This window comes from Thunnus albacares, chromosome 11, assembly GCF_914725855.1.
Source record: "Thunnus albacares chromosome 11, fThuAlb1.1, whole genome shotgun sequence".
NCBI classification, from domain to species: Eukaryota; Metazoa; Chordata; class Actinopteri; order Scombriformes; family Scombridae; genus Thunnus; species Thunnus albacares.
The window spans coordinates 16,319,580-16,340,669 of record NC_058116.1 but is presented as its reverse complement, the minus strand read 5'-3'; the positions used below and the strand labels follow the sequence as shown (position 1 = coordinate 16,340,669).

General features: G+C 38.1%; 1 protein-coding gene across 1 annotated transcript in view; it reads left to right on the top strand.

Annotated features, from left to right (window-relative positions):
* Window positions 1-97: 97 nt before the first annotated feature.
* The window catches only part of scn1laa (sodium channel, voltage-gated, type I-like, alpha), a 29,845-nt gene continuing 8,852 nt past the window's right edge, over window positions 98-21,090 (top strand). Inside the window, exons 1-17 of the mRNA XM_044366844.1 lie at window positions 98-514; window positions 4,646-4,962; window positions 5,471-5,591; window positions 5,776-5,854; window positions 5,954-6,082; window positions 6,554-6,645; window positions 7,429-7,647; window positions 8,419-8,482; window positions 8,648-8,789; window positions 12,911-13,117; window positions 13,848-14,120; window positions 15,225-15,596; window positions 17,158-17,290; window positions 17,409-17,647; window positions 17,745-17,918; window positions 18,030-18,407; window positions 18,592-19,068. Of these exons, the coding sequence (XP_044222779.1) occupies window positions 4,699-4,962; window positions 5,471-5,591; window positions 5,776-5,854; window positions 5,954-6,082; window positions 6,554-6,645; window positions 7,429-7,647; window positions 8,419-8,482; window positions 8,648-8,789; window positions 12,911-13,117; window positions 13,848-14,120; window positions 15,225-15,596; window positions 17,158-17,290; window positions 17,409-17,647; window positions 17,745-17,918; window positions 18,030-18,407; window positions 18,592-19,068 (3,363 nt within the window). The 5' untranslated portion in view covers window positions 98-514; window positions 4,646-4,698. The remainder of the gene's footprint in view (window positions 515-4,645; window positions 4,963-5,470; window positions 5,592-5,775; window positions 5,855-5,953; window positions 6,083-6,553; window positions 6,646-7,428; window positions 7,648-8,418; window positions 8,483-8,647; window positions 8,790-12,910; window positions 13,118-13,847; window positions 14,121-15,224; window positions 15,597-17,157; window positions 17,291-17,408; window positions 17,648-17,744; window positions 17,919-18,029; window positions 18,408-18,591; window positions 19,069-21,090) is intronic.

Genomic DNA, 21,090 nt, shown 5'->3' with positions numbered 1-21,090 from the left:
ACAGAGAGAGAGAGAGAGAGAGAGAGAGAGAGAGAGAGAGAGAGAGAGAGAGAGAGAGAGAGAGAGAGAGAGAGAGAGAGAGTGAGAGAGAGAGAGAGAGAGAGACAGACAGACAGACTTTTAGAAACCTATCTGATAAACAGTTGAGGCTTTAGCTTTTAGTCTCTGCAAACATATATATCTATTCCCGACAATTGCGCACGATAAAGTCCACCAATATTATCCTAGTATCCATTCTGGCATCTCTGCCCCCTCTTTTGGTACCTAGGAACATCCGGAAGCTCACCAGTACAGTACACCGACAAGACTCTGCCGCACGGAGGGCGGATGAAACACTCATACTCTCTCGCAGGGTTTTCATGTTGAAATCGTGAAGATTAGCAGCTCTACGCAGGGGAGAAGACCACAAGAAGACGGACAGATTTCTCTTTAAATAACATTTTCTACACAAGCTGAAGCTCTTTCACCACATTTTCTCGAGTATTGTTCACCTGTCGAGGATGGAAAACTAATGGTGAGTTGAATAGAATCTGCTGAAGTTGTGTCCTGAGTGGTTTGAGTCAAAAGACATTGATCTGAAAAGTTTATTTATTTCTGTAAATGATTTATGGAAGTCTATAGTGGGGAAAAATTGTTATCTATCTATCTATCTATCTATCTATCTATCTATCTATCTATCTATCTATCTATCTATCTATCTATCTATCTATCTATCTAATGGGTCTATATCATAGTATCAGACGCCTTTAAATTGTACATATTATAACTATAGTCCAGTGTGTCTGTTCAGAATGGATGGTCTTCATTTTATCAAAATATTTAATGTCCTTTTATTTAAAGAACTGTGCCTGAGGGGTTTCACACATGACAATATGATGTAGCCCTTATATATCACTTTCTGTCATATGTTTTTAAATGTTACCTTTTATGATACTAACAGTGTTGTAAAAAAGGATGATTGATCTGATCTAGTTCATATAGATGAAGGCTACAATGCAAAACATGGGCTATAGAGTATTGCAGCAGTTAATGGGCATGGCAGCAATTATTAGCCCACACTCAAGCTCGAACGACTTCCTGTTTGCATGACTGTCAAGATCATTATTAGATTGCTGTCAATTAGAGACTGTTATGTTTGCTTTCTATCTTGATCGGCATAGACACACAGTGTAGCCTGGCAGCTCTGCAGATTTAAAAAAAAAAAAAAAAAAAAAAACCCAATCTATTCAAGAGAACTATGTTAGCAGCTCCTCATCATCAACTTTTTCTTTGCCAACGCCCCGAATGAGCAAGATCTAATCCTGTAGTCTGTAAGAGGCGGTGGCAGCAAGCATTAGTTGTGAGCACTTACTGTAAGGGCTGCGAGTGAGTTGGTCCCTTAGGAGGGTATAGATACTGAACTGTGATCACTCTGTATACAGGTATGTTCAAGACGAAAGAACATGCTATTTCAAATTTGCTGATAAATGAATGTCATCCTATTATTCCCTGTATGCTTTAATCATTCTAGTTGCCTTTACTTGGTTAGTCAGTATAACAAAAAGTTGACAAAAACTGAGCTATGGAGTATAGAGTGATGTTTTTGATTAACCATTTCCCTCAGAAAAGACAACTCAATTAACAAAAACTTTTAAGAGAGAAGCTATATAGATAGATACATCTACACTAGTCTAACTTTACACCAAAACACCCTCTCGCATTTGTGGACAGATATTTTTTTTCTGAACAACAAACGTTCAGCAGTACAGACAATAGCTGTGACTGGGCAAAATCAAAATGGACAGATACCAACTTCTCTTTTCGTACTAAATCTTCTGTCTCTGCTCTTGACATTTGTAAAGACCTGATTGTCTTTATTTTATCACGCTTGTGACTGGGTGGCATAGATTGGGTTACAGTTTGTTTGTAGTCTGCTCACAATAATCAATTTCAAAATGTGGACAATATTCTGAGAGGGAGGACCCTGGTGATAGCAAACACACTCGCTTTAGTTTATTCATCACTCATATTCAGACTTTGGAAATATTTCTTGTTTAATATAAAGTACAAAACAACATTAAAATTAATTTCATTAATAAAAATCTGTCAAAATCAATGGTGTCTTTGCCCTTTGTTGACACTGACAGTACCCTTCATTGCTTCCATTGATTTTATTTGGAAGCCTGAAAGCAATAAGCTTCAATCTGTCATAAAATGTACTCCATCTAATTACCAAGAAGCATTTTGAGGTCAATGAAAATATATATTGAAATAAGTAATGTTCATTAATTATTCAAGCTGAGTTTCCCTCTGTCTATGCGTGAGTTTTTTGATACACTTGGTGTATACAGGTGGCCTCAGGTCAGTCATCACTTGCAGGAGTTAAATATATGGTGAAACTAATGTGTTGAAATTCTGGTCCAGTGAGAGTTGGGGGAATCAAATGTATATCCATTTTAGGATAGTCAGCATAAGGTCATGATGCCGACAGGTTGCAGATAAACTGAAGTGGGCCTATTTGAAGCTTCAAAACTACAGCTCATATCTCAAGTTGTTTGTAATGAGTTGAGAGCAGATGAATGATGCATACCTCTTTAGAGGTTGGTCACTGCTGGTTGACCTTGCTGGGTAAACATCAGATCAAGGTTTATTTTGGTTTTTTTACATTCTCAGATAGTTATCAGACCGTTAAGAAGAAGTTTATCTCACTGTTCATGTCTTACAGTACTGTTCAATCATCTCACATCCGAAGCACTTTATCATTGCACTTAATGCAAAAGGAAATTATGTATACTGAACATTTAGAGAATGACCTCAATACCTACTGTACATCATGTAAACCATATGTGGTGTACTGTATGAACAGTTACCACATTCATTTACCACATAAACATTAATTAGTTACATAATCCAACATTTTATGATATATCAACAACTGAGCACAGGTTATGAAAAATGTTCACATATGGTAGATATTTTATTGTCTTTTATACCAATAGTCACCAACACTAATGAGGCTTACATCTTATATCCTACAGCATTTCAGCCTCCCACTCATACTTAACTGTCAAAGTGTGCGGTGAGTTATCAAACACGGCAATATATGTTGCATTCAGCTCTACATAATTTCATGAAAAACATAAAATAACATGTCACTCATGATATGGAACTCTGATCTTAAATGGTTCATTTTTATCTCTGAAAAATGTGCTGTTAAAAAGCACATCTGTAACTGCTTTGGTGTGTTTGTGTTGGAGCTGGATTGCGGCCTCTTCTCTGATAGATGCAATTCAAAGTGTGGAAAGGACAGTCTCTCTGATATTAAACTAAGGGTGATATCTAATCTAAATGCTGATCCCCACATATCCCTGTATTGACAATTACTGAAACAAAAATTGTCATTTACAAAACTCTATTAAATTTTGAGGAAGTCTTGATTCAGGTTTTTAGTCCTCACACATGCTTTGGGCTCTGATGCTTAGATATTTAAATACTGCTAAGATAGATAATACAGAAGGTGTAAATATGTATACCCACCAGTTTACTTCCTGCATTGCATTTGGTTAGTTCAGTCATTCAGTCATTTGTCATCTTTCTGCCCAGAGATGCCCTCACCGCTGATGCACACATGCAAATGATCATCTGTCTTTCCAAGGCATACAAGCAGTCCGGCAATGTTAATGCTATTGACTTTTCTATTGAGGTTTCTTTATAATCTTGATAGTATTTTTTTCTAGAAGACATCCACATTGTACAACACTAAAGTCCTATAATCAAAATTTCATTTAAGTCTCTGTCCAGCTGTGCCTGTATTGTTTTTGTAAGATCACAAAAGTCTGACAGGTTTCTGTCAGTGTAAAGCAGACATTATAGTAGTTTTGCACTGACAAATATGAAAACTCAAAGCTTTTCTTCTTTTTTTCAATAGTCGGGCCTTACTTTGTTGTTGCGATTACGTCACACATGTACAACCTAGTGCTGTGAGCAGTTGATTGACCAGTGTGTTTGTGATTGATTTCTTGCCTCACAGCACAAAGTGTGGAAGTATTCTATTACACTATTACATTCAGATGAGGCAAAAGCTCTCAGTGGCAGGGCAGGGCATTGGCAGTCTGTAGTGCATTTATATTTAATACTGCATAGGTCTTCCTAACACATCAGACCAGTCAGGCCTATTAACAGGATGAATCTTTTCCTCCCCTGTCTCAGGCTCTGAGGGAAATGTGAACTCTTTTCATTTTGAGGGATGGAGGAGGAGGGCGAGAGTCTCACCTGGAATTGATCATTGTCATGTCAAATCTTAATTTTATCTACAGAGGAGAAGATAATTAGGTCTAATTTTACCATAGCTGGCAGGAATTTATGTGTATGATAGCTACGGCTGGGCTCATTATAGCCTGCCACTTCCTGAGATGATGATCCCTGACCAGATAACTGAACCAAACCAACCTCCCTCTCCTTCATTTAAGGCACTTTTAATATGTCAGTAGATTTTTTTTTTTTTTGCCAAAAACATATGATTATGAGGTAAATAATTACTCTTTAATCTGTTATTTGATAAATAATAATCAATCTTTTTATTCATGGATAATAATAATATTTCATGTCAGAATAAAGATTTTTTTTAAACTGTTTTCAAAGGTCATTATCTGTTCTGACCCCTCAGGCCTTTCTCATGTTGGAGGCTAGCTGTTCACTCTGAAGGTGCAGGATGAAAAGATGGCACAGCTGCTTGTACCACCAGGACCAGACAGCTTCCGCCCCTTTAGTCGCGAGTCCCTCTCTGCCATCGAGAGACGGATCTCCGAAGAGAAAGCTAAGAAACCAAAGGGAGAGAAGAAAAAACGCAATGATGAGGATGAGCTTAAGCCCAGTCGTGACCTGGAGGAGGGCAAATCACTTCCTCTTCTGTATGGGGACATTCCTAAAGGAATGGTCTCAAAACCATTGGAGGACCTGGATCCATACTACAGCAATCAGAGAGTAGGTTTGCTTGATTTCAAACTTGAACATGAGGTGCAAAGATTGGATGAAAAAAAAGGAGCTTTAGTTGTCATCACATGAAGCATTGAAGTTCTGTTTTTGAGGTCAAGAATGAACTTTCACACATATATTTTGGTTTTGTTTTAACTGTGTTAAGAAGTAGACATTATTTCTGATTTAGTATTCCTAAAGAGGCTGGAGGAGATTGACACTGATGTGAGGATTCTCTGATCTAGCATTGCATGTCGCTGTTATCAAGGCAGTGTTGTCTTCTAGCCTGAGGCTTTGAATCTTACATGACGGGAAGGCAAGGCCAGTAAAAAGGATTTATATGAGCTTCGAATGCAATATACAAAATGTGATTAGTGATATGTACGATTACTGAGATGCGCGCTGCAAATCATAGAGCTAAAGTACTCTTTGATAGTAGTAGGAAGTAACCACATGATATGATACTCTTTTATAATTTTTGTAAACTATAATAAGATGTGCCATGTCTTTCTCTCAGACTTTCATAGTATTAAACAAAGGAAAGTACATCTTCCGCTTCAATGCCGCTCCTGCCTTGTACTTCCTGAGCCCCTTCAACCCTCTTAGAAGAATATCAATATGGATTTTGGTACACTCATATCCTTTTCATTAAGATATTAATCTTGTTTATGTTGAGACCACTACCTTAAATCTGCTGTTTGTCAACATAATTCAAGAATGATTTGTTTCCAGTGCTGCCTGGCTTGAGATTTGGTAAATGACACATGACAGATGTTGATTTCACTCTGAAATAAGTGGCTTCCTTGACAACTGCCTGCAAATTGTTCAACATGGTGATCATGTGCACTATCATCACCAACTGTGCATTTATGACAATGAAAGAAACGGGAAAGAATGTAGAGTAAGTTTTTCCATGAATCACATGTTAAATCACATATACATGATGTATTGCACAGAGATGACGCCCTGTAGAGTAACAGCTGCATTTTGTCTCCAACAGATACACATTTACTGCAATCTATACATTTGAATCCCTCATTAAAATTTTAGCGCGAGGGTTCTGTATGGGGAAGTTCACATTTCTTAGAGATCCCTGGAACTGGCTGGATTTCTCTGTCATTGTTATGGCGTAAGTACTTCACAATCAATTTAGACAATTCTTTATCAATCTTTATATCTTTTCTCCATTGGTCCCTTAGTATAGTGCTTGTGTTGAAGGAGACAACCCAACAAGTTTTAAATTTTTATGTCTTTGTGATTTCACTGTTGGTAGCAAAAGCAACAGTTTTCTCAAAATGTGTTGGTAGCAGACTAATGGAGCTTTAACCTAAAGCATTACTTACCGTACATCTATATTAACAGTTATAATTTAGTACAAAAGCCCCTTTTTTAAATCTTACATTTGTATCACATGGGATTCAGTGTATATTTTATCATTTTACCTTCAACAATGTGCATGCCTCAGTATATACTGTTGCGTCACCTGTTACTGTATATACCAAAATGTAATTATGTATTCATCAATTTAAGATTGTTGGCTTCAATCTATGGTACATGTGTTATTGTCGAGATTCCATAGTAATTTTAAGTTTCCCTGCAGGTACGTAACAGAGTTTGTGAGCCTAGGCAATTTCTCAGTTCTTCGCACATTCAGAGTGCTGAGAGCTTTTAAAGCTATTTCAGTTATCCCAGGTAAGCAGTAGGAGCATGCACATGTTAGTTAGCATATTGCACGCTGTGCCCTCAAGCCTTCCTCCTCCAATTACCTCCCCTCCAACTCCCCAACTGCCATGACATGCGCATTGGATACTCCCCAACCTTACTTCTTATAACAGATATGTCACAGAGTTGTTTTTTTTAAATACCTAGGTGCTGTTTCATCCCCATTACATTCTTAAATTTTAAACAGCATTTTGAACCTGTTCCTTGTTTTTGCTCTCAAGTATCTATTGGGGCAATATTTGATTTTGTTTTTTGTTTGCATACAATAGTTACTCTATGAGATCTGTGTCTGTCAAACAATATGCTTTTTGTTTTTTCTTGCACTGATTTTTCTGAGTGGATTATTCCTTGACTGCTACTTGCTCCTCTTTGCTTGTGGTTAATGAAGGCATGCATGCATGATCCTAGTTTTCTCTTTTACTTTCATCTGTTTTATCACCACTTTTGACCACAGTTTTGACTGATAAACAAACAGCATCCATGCTGTCAACATAACTAAGAGCAAAATGTTAACAACAGGGTGTGGCTAAAGGCTGCACCAGTTTTGTTCTAGTGTCTTTAGTATTTGAAATAAAAATCCTCAATTGTGAAAGATCCTCATCAGATGATACTGGAGGTACATGTAATCAATCAATGTGTTAGCAACAGAGCTCATTGACATTATGTTGTATTGTTTGCACATGTCTGCTGTTTATATTATATAATGTCTTTTAATAGACTACCCAGAGTAACGAATGATACTGTATCCGGTAGGCCTGAAAACCATCGTTGGTGCATTGTTCCAGTCAGTGAAGAAGCTGTCTGACGTGATGATCCTCACCGTCTTCTGCCTGAGTGTCTTTGCCCTCATAGGGTTACAATTGTTTATGGGTAATTTACAGCAAAAGTGTGTACTGAATGTTGCAAACGGGAGTAATACAGGCCAACAAGCTGGCCAGGAAAACTGCACAACTGGGCCCGACCTCAATAAGAGTAAGTATTTCATTTTCCTCCGTTCTGCTTATGCCTGCATAAAAGAATAAACATTGGTGGGACTTAAGGGAAACAGTATTGAAGGTTATATTTGTACTACCGTTGACATTTTTCCTGCTTTATGTCATTATTATGTTTCTAAGATTTTTTTTCACCACTGCCTGTATGTTTTAATCTTTATGTTTTCTTCCAAAATATGCAGAGTTACCACTTTATTTATTACTTTATTACCTCTACAAACTAATGCAATACAATACAACAACCCAGCAAAATATCCTGTCTATGTGAGGCTTTTAAACTCTTAGCGTCCACAGGTGACGTTACTGTCTTTCAGAGGCTGTAGCGGGCTCAGTTTTAAAGCTCCAGAAAAGATACTTGTATCATATGAAACTAAAAATGGGTATATGGTAGAGGGGCAGGAGTGGAAGAGGTTTAGTTTTTGTTGATGATGTGTCATAGATAGAGCAGATTGTAATTTATGAGGCCATATTTAATGATGGCATTGTACTGGAGTGCACTATATCGAAAGAGTTGTGTATTATTTTTTCCTTAGAAGCACCATTTAATGTAATGCAGCCCATCTCTGTTGTCCAGAATTACCCCTCTGACACAGTGTCACCAAAAGCTGAACATTGCAAACTACCTATTAAACCTGTAATTCAGTGGACTTCCTAGCAACTACTGCTTTTGATTCAATAATATGTGAGATTCTGACAACAGTCCTTACTATAAACAGCAAAACTGTGATTTTTCTTCTTTTACCCCCACCAGGTTGTTATTATTACCTCCCAGGCAAACGGGATCCATTGCTTTGTGGAAACACCAGTGAAGCGGGGTAAGTTTATTCCCCAAGTATTAAAAAGGCTGGATATTAAATAGAATGAATATACTGTAATGCTTGTATGACATACAGTATGTCTCTGTATTAATGTTAAGGTACAGTGTAAACAGGGAGATGGGTGATTCCTCCTGAGCTTCACACACTCTCTGTTCGTTGCAGGCAGTGTCCAGAGGGGTACATATGCAAAAAAGTGGGAAGGAACCCCGACTATGGTTATACCAGCTTCGACTCATTTGGTTGGGCCTTCCTTTCTCTGTTTAGACTGATGACACAGGATTACTGGGAAAATCTCTACCAGCAGGTAGGCATTGGAGTCAGAACAACTGGAAGAAGTTTTCTAAGCATATGATACATATAAACACATTTATGTTCAGTTATTATCGTTTTGATTAGTTAAGGTATGCGTAGATGTTTTTGTATATTCCATATGTAATAATTCTAGTCTATTTCTATATCTGTATATTATCTGTTTTATAATTATCAGTTACCTATTGATTTACAAATAAAGATACAGTAAAAGATCAAAATAATAAAATAATAATTAATTAAAAAAAAGAAAACTCTATTCTGATGCATTGTATACATGTTAAAAAGGTTAAAAGAAAACTTAGTTAAGAAAGCCATTAAGCCTAAGGCGTGTCTTGAGAGGAAACTGACATAAAAAAGGATTTTGGATTTCATTGACTAGCAAAGGTTTGATTACTTAAGTCTAGAAGGGCTGTGTCTAAGAAATGCACATTTTGGCCCAAGCTAAGAAGGTCAGAAATATATTCAGGGGCCAGACATGTTTTATAGTGATCAGTCAAATCTTAACATCAGTTCAAATATGCAGAGTTTCATGCAAAAGAAATTGGAGTATATTCTCTCATTCTGAATTTAGTGAGAAATTTGGCTGGCATTTTTCCCTAACTGGACTCTAGACAGGTGAGACTAGTATACAGTGAGTTATAGTAAACAGTTAAAATGAATGCACAGTTAGTAAATTCTTGAATGACGTAATCTCACATATTTCTAATAAAAACAGGATTGTATAACAGCTGTGCAATGAAGAAAGTTTTCTTTTGATAATGTACCTCACAATTTGCATTGTGCATACATTGCATTACATTGCATTGTGGTACTAGTTTTTTTTTTAGGATCTTGAATTGCTAACCTTCAAAACATTGTTGCTGGATAAAATATAGCTGAGTGTCATCTGCGTATAAATGAAAATGTGTGTCCATATAATGTGACCTAGTGGCAGCTAGTAATAATAATAATAATAATAATAATAGTTAATGCATACATACAATATTACATACATGAAATTCAGTTCAAGGAACTTCACATTAATTGCATAAAAACATTCTACAATTTAAAGGTTTCAAACAAACAAAAAAATACAATAAAACTTTCTTCAGTGAGATTCAATAAAATAAGCACGGCAATACAATTTTAAACAGTCTCCTTAAAAGCAAGATTGAAAAGGTGTACAGAACAGTTAATGGTGTGACTAATCTGGGGGAACCTCAACAACAGAATGGGTTATTTTTTTAAAACACAAATAAAACCAATTAAAAAACCAACCCAGGTATTCACTCACAATGTTTTAAGGCACCCATACAGTGCTGATAATGGAAAAAAGGGCAAATTGAGGAGGAGTAATCTATTTTCTAGTGTTATGTATTTTAATTGGATGAGTGAGTGAGTTAACAATGAGCAACCTCAAACACTGTGTGTAAGGGTTACTGCTGTTAGTTGTTTTTTCTTTTTAATTTATTAAAATATGTGTTAAACTCTCACTCAGGGTGAACCAGTTGCTTTAGCTAATTGCTTAACTTTAAATGCCATTACTGTATTGGTCTTCCTGGGTTTTTTGGTTGCTCAGTGGCCCTGTGAAGACAACGTCTTTGGTGGCATATAGATCAAATTTTTGACTTCACGGGTTGGTCAGGAAGCTATATTTCTATTGTCTGCTTCTTTAAATACATCAACAGCTGTTCTGGTGCTTGCTGTATTAAGGAAGGGCTCCATCAACACAAAGCATTCTCACATTACAACATTGACATTAAAAAGAACATTTGAAGCACACTGTTTAAACAAACCTCTAAATGACGTGCAGGTGCATCTTAGCCAGAGGGAGCAAAAATGAGTCCCGACGTGACTCAGACAAACACATCATAAAAGGCTCTAAAAAGGCATATACTTAACAATGTAAGCAGTGGCCGCCCTTTGACTGCCCAGCAGATGACACCGCCCTGTTGTCTCTTCTTCAGTGCTCAGAGTTAGATCATGGTTGTAAGCCCTACCTGCCTTTGTTAAATGGTGCGATGACATTGACATTAATGTGTTAAAAACCAAGGGACTAATCGTTGATTTTAGGAAAAATAGTGACAAATCAAAGCTAGCATCATACATGGCGAGGATGTTATAATTATTGACACATATAAGTATTTAGGAACAGTGTTCGACTCTCAACAAAACAAAAGTTTCTGTGAAAACAGGTGTCGGTTGTCAAGCGTGGACAACAAAGAATTCACTCAACGTGGAAGGTTAACACTTATGTCTGCAACACTATTTTATGTAATTTTTTATCAATCATTAATTGAAAGTCCCTATATACACTATAATATACACTATATTCACTATAATGCCCGCAGGCCGGTGTTATAATACGCTCCTCAGGAAAACAAACCGCTACTCTAAGTCTTTCAATCAAGCCACTAAACGCTGACAGTGGTCATTTTAAATGAATGCCACACTCTTTTAAAACTATAACAGGTGTTTTGGGGTTTTTTGTTTGCTTTTCACCTGGCTCTGCACATTAGCTGTTAAGGCTAGGCTAATGAACCCACAAGCAGGACACCGAGGCAGGAGGCAGCGAGTGGGGTTGGAAAAGGATTTATTTGCAAGGCAGTAAAACTGGGAGGCTGGGGCCAAGGTCTGGACCGGTAGCTGGGGAACCTGGGGGCTTGGGCTGGGCGTGAGGCTGGGTACAGGGGATGGAGCGGGGAGCCAGGTAGAGGGATAGGCTGGGCAGAGGGAATGGAGCGGGGAGCCAGGCGAGGCAGGAGGACTGGAGACAGGGCAGGGGTCAGGCTGAGGTCTTCTGCAGGCACAGAGAAACAAAAGTTAGGCAATTGCTGGATACTGACAGAACAGTAACAAGTAGGCTGGAAGCGTGACTGACTGTATAAACAGAGTCTACGATCTGGCGGTGAGTAGGACGTTGCACCCAATATTTAAGCAGACCTCTTGATGAATGGCAGCTGTTCGCCCAACTCCCGCACACCTGTCTCCACTCCTGCAATTAGAACACAGACGCAAGAGAAAGAGACACACGCATACACACCCCATAGGAGGAGGCAGAAGTGGAGGGCATGACATTAGCCTGCATTTATGGGGTGACCTGAGGGTGCCAAAGAGTGTTGCTGAATGCTTAATTCCTTAAAACTTATGTGAATTATTTTTGTTTTGCTTGCTTTTCGCCTGGTTCCTCGTGTAAGCCTGCATATAGAGGGTGACCCAAGGTACCTGAATGTGTTTGCTGCTTGTGTTCCCTGCACCCATGTGGTGACCTGCTGTCTCTAACATGTTGTTGCTTGTGTGGTTTTTTTGTGTGTGGACTGGGTAAGCTGTAGCACTGAATTGCCATTCTGGGATAAATAAAGTGGCCTGAGTCTGAGTCTAATCTCAGCAGGTTAAACAAAAAGTAATACAACAAACAACAAATATCACACAAATGAGTGTTTTTAGCACAGTGTGTAATTGGGTAGCATATTAACAAGCTCTCCTCTACGTCAGCCACTCTTGGTCATACTAATAAAGGCAAATGTGATCATCCTCACAAAAAATAGATTTAAACACGCATTTGTAATTGCTGTTTTATATTGGAGATAAATAAGACTTACAGCAACAACAGGAAGTCAACAGACTGCAGACCTCAAACCTCCACCCTGATCCAATAATCTCCATAGTTACAACAGGTTGACCTGAGAGTGACACTGGCATGGTGCATGAATCTGCACAGCAAAATCATCTTTACAAGCAACTGGCATATAAAATCATTAAGCCATCTAACCAGGCTTCACAAATGGTCTCATTACAGCGTCAAAGGGTCAAAAATGTAGGTTTTGAATTAGTTTATAATGCTGATCTAATCATTATAATTCAAAATATATTCATATAAACTGTACTTCTAGGTGGGCCCACAGCCACAATATCATAATCATAATCATACACTTTTTTTTTTTACAGAATATGGCACTTGTATAATTTACAGCAAGGCAAGAAATTAAGAATAGTAAGAGGGAAAATTGACAAGAGTAAAGATAAAATAGCAGGGTAAAAGAAATAGTACTCATTAAATCTAAACAAGCTATCAATTATAATTACCCATACTCTTCATCAACTCTACCAGAACATTGTTTGTGTTTCTTCCAGACGTTACGGGCAGCTGGAAAGCCCTACATGCTCTTTTTCGTGCTGGTGATATTCCTTGGTTCCTTCTACCTGGTCAACCTGATCTTGGCTGTAGTGGCTATGGCATATGAGGAGCAGAGTCAGGCGACCATTAAGGAGGCTAAGGAGAAGGAGGAGGAGTTTCAGGCCATGCTTGAGCAGCTGAGGCAGCAGCAAGAGGATGCACAGGTGGGTCCAGGACAATATATGTCATATGTCACACCATCCCTCTGGTACAATGATTTCTAGCAGAGACTGATTCTGATTAAATAACAAAAAATTAGGACACATCTTGTTTTTTATACTACTCGAAATAAGATTGTTTTTACTGACAGCGGATGAAGAAAAGCGAACGAGATGTGTATTGTTTTTTTTTCTAACCAATGTGTCTATGGTAGTTGACTTAGATAGTATTCACGTGTACACCAGTATCTTAGTTATGAGTCTTGCTTGGTGTTTTATCATATTTGAGATATGATGTTTTGTATGATGTCATGTGGTTGCCAATGGGCATGGATCAAGTTGCTGGACCAGAGCCAATTTTTTTGTTTTGATTGTTTTTTTTAGGTATAATTATGTTTCTTAAAATCTTCCACTGCAATCTGACTTGCTTCACAGTTCATAACAGTTATCAGAAACCTAGACAATTGAAGTTTTTTACGGAATCTTCCAATCCAATCATAACCAGGATATTAGTATAACATGTTTACATAGTTGTTGTATTCCATGTTGTGTGCAATAGGGTGAAGACCCATTGTTCCCATCTATAAAGCCAAGGTGCTCCCATTGAACCTAACTGCTCCATTAATACACATAAGCAGTCGAATCATCACTTCTCTGACACAGTGTCAACAAACACTGAACAATATAGCTTCACAAAGATTTATTCCACTTGTTTTCCCTCATTTTCCTCCTCTAGGCAGCAGCAATGGCAGATGCTGCAGAGAGTGGAGAGGTCAGTGATAAAGGTGGCGGCACTGAGAGCTCATCAGACAACTCCAAGCTCAGCTCCAAAAGTGCCAAAGAGAGACGCAACAGGAGAAGAAAAAAAAAAGTGGAGGAGGGCAAAGGGGCTGATGAGAAGTTTCCAAAATCCGAGTCTCAGGACAGTATACGCAAGGCTGCGCGATGCCGCTTCTCTGTGGATGCAAACCTGCTCAACTATGACATGAAATGCTCGTCTGCACATCAGGTTCAGTACAAATCCAGTGTCAGTTATATTCTGCTACCTATTTATAATGAGCTTAATATGTCCCTCCGTGATTTTAAGCCCCTTTTATGCTGTACATTTTCTACCAGTATTTATTCATATTTATTGATCATAAATCAGTCAACAATGACACAATTTCCATAATTGGTAGACATTTCATTTTTTCAAATTTGAGCCCAACCAAATGGCAATGGCATAAGTTGTAATATTCACTGTTAACAACTAGATTTTCAGAATAACTGGCTTTTTGTTGAAAAATAACAGACAACTACTGTAGATGTAATGTATAACTGACTACAGATGTAAAATCATCCAGATATGTGTTGTAAAGCTTTGTCTAACCTTTGTCAATGAGAAGAGCATCTTGCTTTTGTCGAGCTCTTTGCAGAGCTCAAAATGAATGACAGGCAGGAGAAGGAAATGAATTGTAATGTGATTACCACGCCTGGACTTACAGTACAACAGTTGGCAGATAATTGTAAGCAACTGTTGGACTTTAGACAGTTCAGTACATGTTTTGTTATTTATATTTGTTTACTTCGCTGATCCTATACATTATATGAAATTATGCCTCATACAGAGTTTCTTTCAGTGCTATCACCTTGACACATCATCATCATCATCATCATCATCATCATCTTCATCATCATCATCATCATCATCATCATCATCTTCTTAGTCTTCTTCAACTTCTTCTACTCTTGTCGTCAATCATCATCAAGATGCATTTTTAATTGTGCAATTTTCCTTTCCTTACAATGCTTCATCATTATGACCATCATCATCATCATTATCTTTTTCTTCATCATCATTATCTTTTTCTTCATCATCATCATCATCATCATGGTCATCATCTTCTTCTTCATGCTTACCATTCATCAGTATGCATTTTTGATTTTGCAGTTTCCTTACAATGCCCACGGATATCATTATGTTCATCATCATCATACAGTTTTTTCTTCATCTCACCACAGAAGTCTGTTTTATTGTCATTAGTATATATGACCGTTGTTATCGCACCGTAGTTTCCTCTTCACAATCAACGCTTATCAGTACAAACCACTGAAGAATATCTTTCTTTCTTAGTCCTTTCTAAGTTTTCGTGGACCCCTTTTGTCATTGCGACGGAACAGCAGGACCAGCATTTTCAGTTTCCAAAGCCAAACACAGGACATGGGCTCAGAAAATGAGTTTGCCGATGATGAGAACAGCATTTTTGAGGACAACCTGAGTCGGAGGGGCTCCTTGTTTGTTCCCCGGAGGTGTGATCGACGCAGCAGCAGCATGAGCCAGTGCAGCTTCTTGTCACATTTCCTACATCCATCCAATGGGATCAAGCACAGCACTGTGGACTGCAATGGGATTGTGTCTCTGGTGGGTGGGAATTCACTCCCATCATCACCTGCGGGGCTCCTTCTGCCTAAAGTGACAGTAGATACAGCCTCCGCCGGAGACAATGTAAGAAAGGGTTGTCTAGCCCAGATGGCCCTTTTTCAGTTGTTGTATGGCTCTGCTGTGTCCTCAGTTGCGTTTCTGTTTCGTTCTTCTTCTTTTTGTCCTTTTCCTGTCCGACTCACACTGTATGTTGTACAGTAACTTGTACTGTAGAGCACACATACAACACACTTTGTACCTTCATGTGAAATTAATATTTCAACCTATAAACTACATTATTCAACATTATTGAACATCATTTTGCAAAGTATACCAATGGTTTTAAATACATTTCAGTGTTCCAGGCAGCCGTTGGATTCTGTTCATTTCAGAGGGAAATTTGCAGTGAACATTTTGCTATATGTATTTATTTATTTAATTCTGAAAACTCTATGATGGTGCATTCAGTAACATTCATCACTTTACAGTTGTAATGTAATTTAAAATTGAAATTTTTAAAGGATATGGCTGGTGATTTTCTATATTTTTCTTATTGTCAACAAAGCTCATGTGCAGAGCTAAACCCACAATGAATTGATCCTACAATTACTCAAAAACTATTAAAAACACATCAACAAGGCACACTGTTTGACTGGATGACAAGTTCCTTCACCGCCAAGAGTTCTAGACATGGTAGTTTGTTTAAAAACGGAAAGACTAATAACAGCATTTCACCCACTGGAGAGTAATTCTTTGTAAGGCAGATGCCAATGTGCAAATTACAATTACAACCCCTAGACTTTGTATTAAAGCTGTTTAAAATTTACCATGTAGTACAAAGTTAAAAGGTTGTGATATGTAGTGCAACAAGCTAGCGAAGCCCTGTAAACAGAACAATCATTGTTATTAGTCTTTGGAGCCATTTCAAAACAAACTACCTTACCTAAGACTTTTTGTAGTGAAGGCTCATGTCATCGAATGCAACGGTGTGGCTCATTGACAGCACAGAGGATTACACTATATCAGGCTTTGGATGCACACACAGCAAGTAGGATCAGTTCATTGTTGGTTTGGCTCTGCACATGAGATTTTTTGACAATAAGAAAAGTATAGAAAGCTGCCAGCCATATCCTTTAAAGAGCCCATGCTCACTATTGTATTACCAAACAACAATAATAGCAACATAACTTTGAACACCGGTACAGTCCTCTAAGTTTAAAAATATAAGCAATTAGCAAATTTGATTATCTTTTGAAATTGTAAAGGATAAAGCTGGTATTTCAACTTGAGAGCATTCATGACATACAGGAAGTGATCTGTTCCCACCACCTTTATTAATGCTGTTCATAATGATATGGAAGGACATCAGCAATGTTCCTACCATTCCACTTGTGTGCTAAGTTGTCAAAGAGAGCTTTACTGTAAGATGACCTTATTGCAATCAAACTATTATAGACTGGATGATATTACTCATTACAGTACAATTATGGTCTAGAGTCAATCAATCAAAGATATACGCAGATTTCTAATGCATTATTTCATTTCCTTTTACTTTTGTAGCTTTGCTTTTGTAGCTACTGTATAAGCTACTGTACATGCTGATATGTAACACGGTTGCATCAGTAACAATTGTTTCTGTCTCCAGGCTGACACCACTGACACAGAGTACAAACAGACTGGCGGAGGAACACACCGGGAGTCTATTGACTTCCTCGAGGCCCCAGCAGCCAGAGACAGAACTTATAGTGTAGCTAGTGTCATAACCAGCACACTGGAGGGTAGGTATTGTATGCCACAACATGTTTACCCAATCTTCATTATAACTTGGATATTGAAAAAGATTATGGCTACTTTCAGGCAAAAACATTTTTGTTTTAACTCCCCTGTGTACATCAGAGTTGGAAGAGTCGAGGCAGAAGTGTCCTCCTTGCTGGTACAAGTTCGCCCACGCCCTCCTCATCTGGGAATGTTGTCCAGCATGGCTAAAGGTCAAGAAAGTGGTTAAACTAATTGTAATGGATCCATTCGCGGACCTAATCATCACCACCTGCATTGTGCTCAACACATTATTTATGGCCATGGAGCATTATCCAATGTCTGAGAGTTTCACCCAAATGCTGTATGTGGGCAATGTGGTGAGTGGACTGTGATGAGTAGGATTTTTGTCTTTTTTGTGCAAAATAGGTGCCATTTTCAGTTTATTAATGGTGAGTATTTCTGTTTCTTGAAAAGGTGTTCACTAGCATCTTCACAGCTGAAATGGTCCTAAAGATCATTGCTCTGGACCCATACTACTACTTTCAGGAGGGATGGAATATTTTTGATGGAATTATTGTCAGTTTAAGCTTGATGGAGTTTTGTTTGACAAGTGCGGTTGGCATGTCTGTCCTGAGATCATTCAGATTGGTAAGTGTAAATATGCACAATAGCCAATATATTGCATTTTGAGCACAGAAACATTTGAAATAACTTTTTTTCTTTTCTTTTTCTTTTCTTTTTTTTTTTTTTTTTTTACAGCTGAGAGTATTCAAGTTGGCTAAATCATGGCCCACTCTTAACACACTGATCAAAATAATTGGTAACTCAGTGGGGGCTTTGGGTAACCTGACCCTGGTGCTGGCCATCATCGTCTTCATCTTTGCTGTAGTGGGCATGCAACTGTTTGGAAAAAACTACAAGGACTGTGTGTGTAAAATCTCACCCACCTGCAGTCTGCCCCGTTGGCACATGGATGACTTCTTTCATTCATTCCTCATTGTGTTCCGAGTGCTTTGTGGAGAGTGGATAGAGACCATGTGGGACTGTATGGAGGTGTCTTCTTCACCTTCTTCTTCTTCTGGAGCGGCCATGTGCATCATAGTCTTCATGATGGTCATGGTTATTGGAAACCTTGTGGTACATTATCATCTCTTGTGGTTAATTCATAAGTCCAATTCATCCAACTCAATTGATCTATCTAATTGATTTAAAGAATAACCATCCATGATACAGTTATATAGCTATACATGTTTTTTTGGTATCATGAAGTACAGTAGCTAAAAGATAATGCAATCTTACATGAAGTCATATTATCTGATAGGTGCTGAACCTGTTCCTGGCCCTGCTGCTGAGTTCATTCAGTGCTGACAACCTGGCAGCGACGGAAGATGACAGCGACATGAACAATTTGCAGATTGCCATTGGACGGATTCACAAAGGCATTGCCTTTGCCAAGTCCCTTCTCCGAAGCACCTGCAACAGTGTCTGTCTCAGGGATAAGAACAAAAAGAAGGGTGAGGACAAATCCCTGGATGAGCTCCACAAACCTTTAGGACCAAATGGGGTCCCCAACTATACAATCAAAGACCCCAGGAATGGCAACGGGGATGTGATTGGAGTGGACAAAAATGGCGACAAGTACATTGTCAGCAGCAAGAGTGATGATTCCATAATGTCTTTCATCAACAATCCCAGTCTGACTGTCACTGTTCCTATTGCTGTGGTAGAGTCTGACTTTGAAAACCTCAACACGGAGGACTTCAGCAGTGCCTCATCTGATGCAGCAGTATGCCCAATGGTAAGGATGTTCTTGTTGTAATTGGTCTTTCAAGGTGCCTTTGCTGTTAGAGATAATTTAAATAACACTCCTTTAAAACCAAGTATTATCAGCCATATCAGAAGTAGACTGCAGTTTGTGATGTGTGATGGATTAACAAAGGGTTTCAGTATTGTTTGTGGCTCTCTATGTGTACATCTGTTGTTGTGGAAAGTAGGATGTTCCATTGCAGTAGTCACATTGAAGCACTTAGCCCACAGTCCACAGCAATGAGGTATGAGCATGTGACATGATGTTTCCCCTGAAGTTCTCTAAACCATGACCATTTAACAAGGAGAGGCCATATAGGCAGGAAAATACTAGATTACATTATGTGCCATTTAAATCAGGATGCAGGGGAGCAGAATCCTCCTCTTACGGGGACTGTTTGCTTTATGTTGGAGAAAAGCTCACAGTAGGAAAGAAATTAAAAGAACAAACATATTTTCTATTAAATATTTTCTGTGATGTTATGTTACAAACTTTTTGCTTACTTGTTTATATTTATATTGGTGGATAGGCACCAACATTAATTTACTGCATTATTTTATGTGAAGATTTGTGAGCAGTTTCATTGTTGCGCATGTTTGCTGATCCTTTACAGATGCTCTGATGGGAGACTTGTAAGAACACTTTACTGTACATTACACTTATCATGGAGTTGCCTGCCACATTTACAATAACCATCAACCTTTTAGTGGACCACTCATCTTTTTTTCTTTTTTTTTTGGCCTGACTTCATTCACCTTCCAGTGTTGAATTTGTATGTTTGGGGCTGTGTTGATGCTATAAATGGATTTTTTGCAAAATTAGGTGTTTTATTTGGTTATTAATAACCAAATAATCTGCTTATTATTTGGTTTAGTTTTTTTCTATTGTTTTCCTGTCCTCTTTCTTATGTCCTCAGGGTTTTGACAAAACAGTGAATGGATTTTACTTGTGATTGTTCTCAAATTTAACATGAAGCACTTCTGAAAGAAAACAGAATGGATGGATTGAAGCCTAATTGGTGGCACAAACACATTAACTTTAGTGCTCAGAGTATATCGCAGGAACATGCTTACATCATTCCCTGCACTGCATTAGCTGGTCCCAGAACAGCTTAGTGCTCCTGCATTCTCCAGCAAGGCATTTAGGCTGTTTTCATCTACCAGCTATTAGGAGACACACCCTGTAGAAAGTGATATGACAACAGGCTGAGGGAGAGACCACATGGCTACTGAACAATACTGCCAGAGTTCAAGATTCTCCAATGAATTTTAGATATTTCTGCTTTATTAAATGTACTTTCTTTTTTTTTTTAATTATTTTTATTTCACGGGACACACTTGGGCATATTTTCTGTGTATCTAATTGGCCAAGCAAACATTTGGCAGTTATAACAAGTCATACAAACAGATGCAGTATGCTGTTATCCTTGTACTCATGTTTATCTAAATATATAGCAACCACTGTATATTAAAAAAAAATAAAATTATAGTGACTTTCATGACCTTTGGCATATTGTCATGTCTGTGAGAGTCAGGTTTCCTCTTTTACATTAAGTGGAGTTGATTAGGAGGCTAGACAGCAGTAGAAGCTGTAACATACAGTCAACTCCTCTGGTGATGGGCACTCGACTGCTCCTCTGCTCTCAAGCTAATGAGGGTGCCCTAATGATTGGCATTTTTTTCAGTTGTTGAGACTTGTCTGTTATGCAGAAAGAGGACATATGCATATGTGTTTTCATGTCAATAATTAAACAATTTAAATCTTGTTACAGAGGGCACAGACACTGATACATGCATGCTCTTTATTTTCAAATCCGTACATTTGATTCAAACTTAAACTGAATGCATGTAAGTGATTCTTGTGAGGCCCTTCTTACCAACAGCCTTAAACAAGACATAATCTGTTCCAAAAATACCAACAATTATACTGGTCTTGTACGAGTCTCTTGGTATTTTTGGACTTTTTTTGTATGGAAACAAAACTTTTGGAGAGAGATAGAGTACATGCATTATA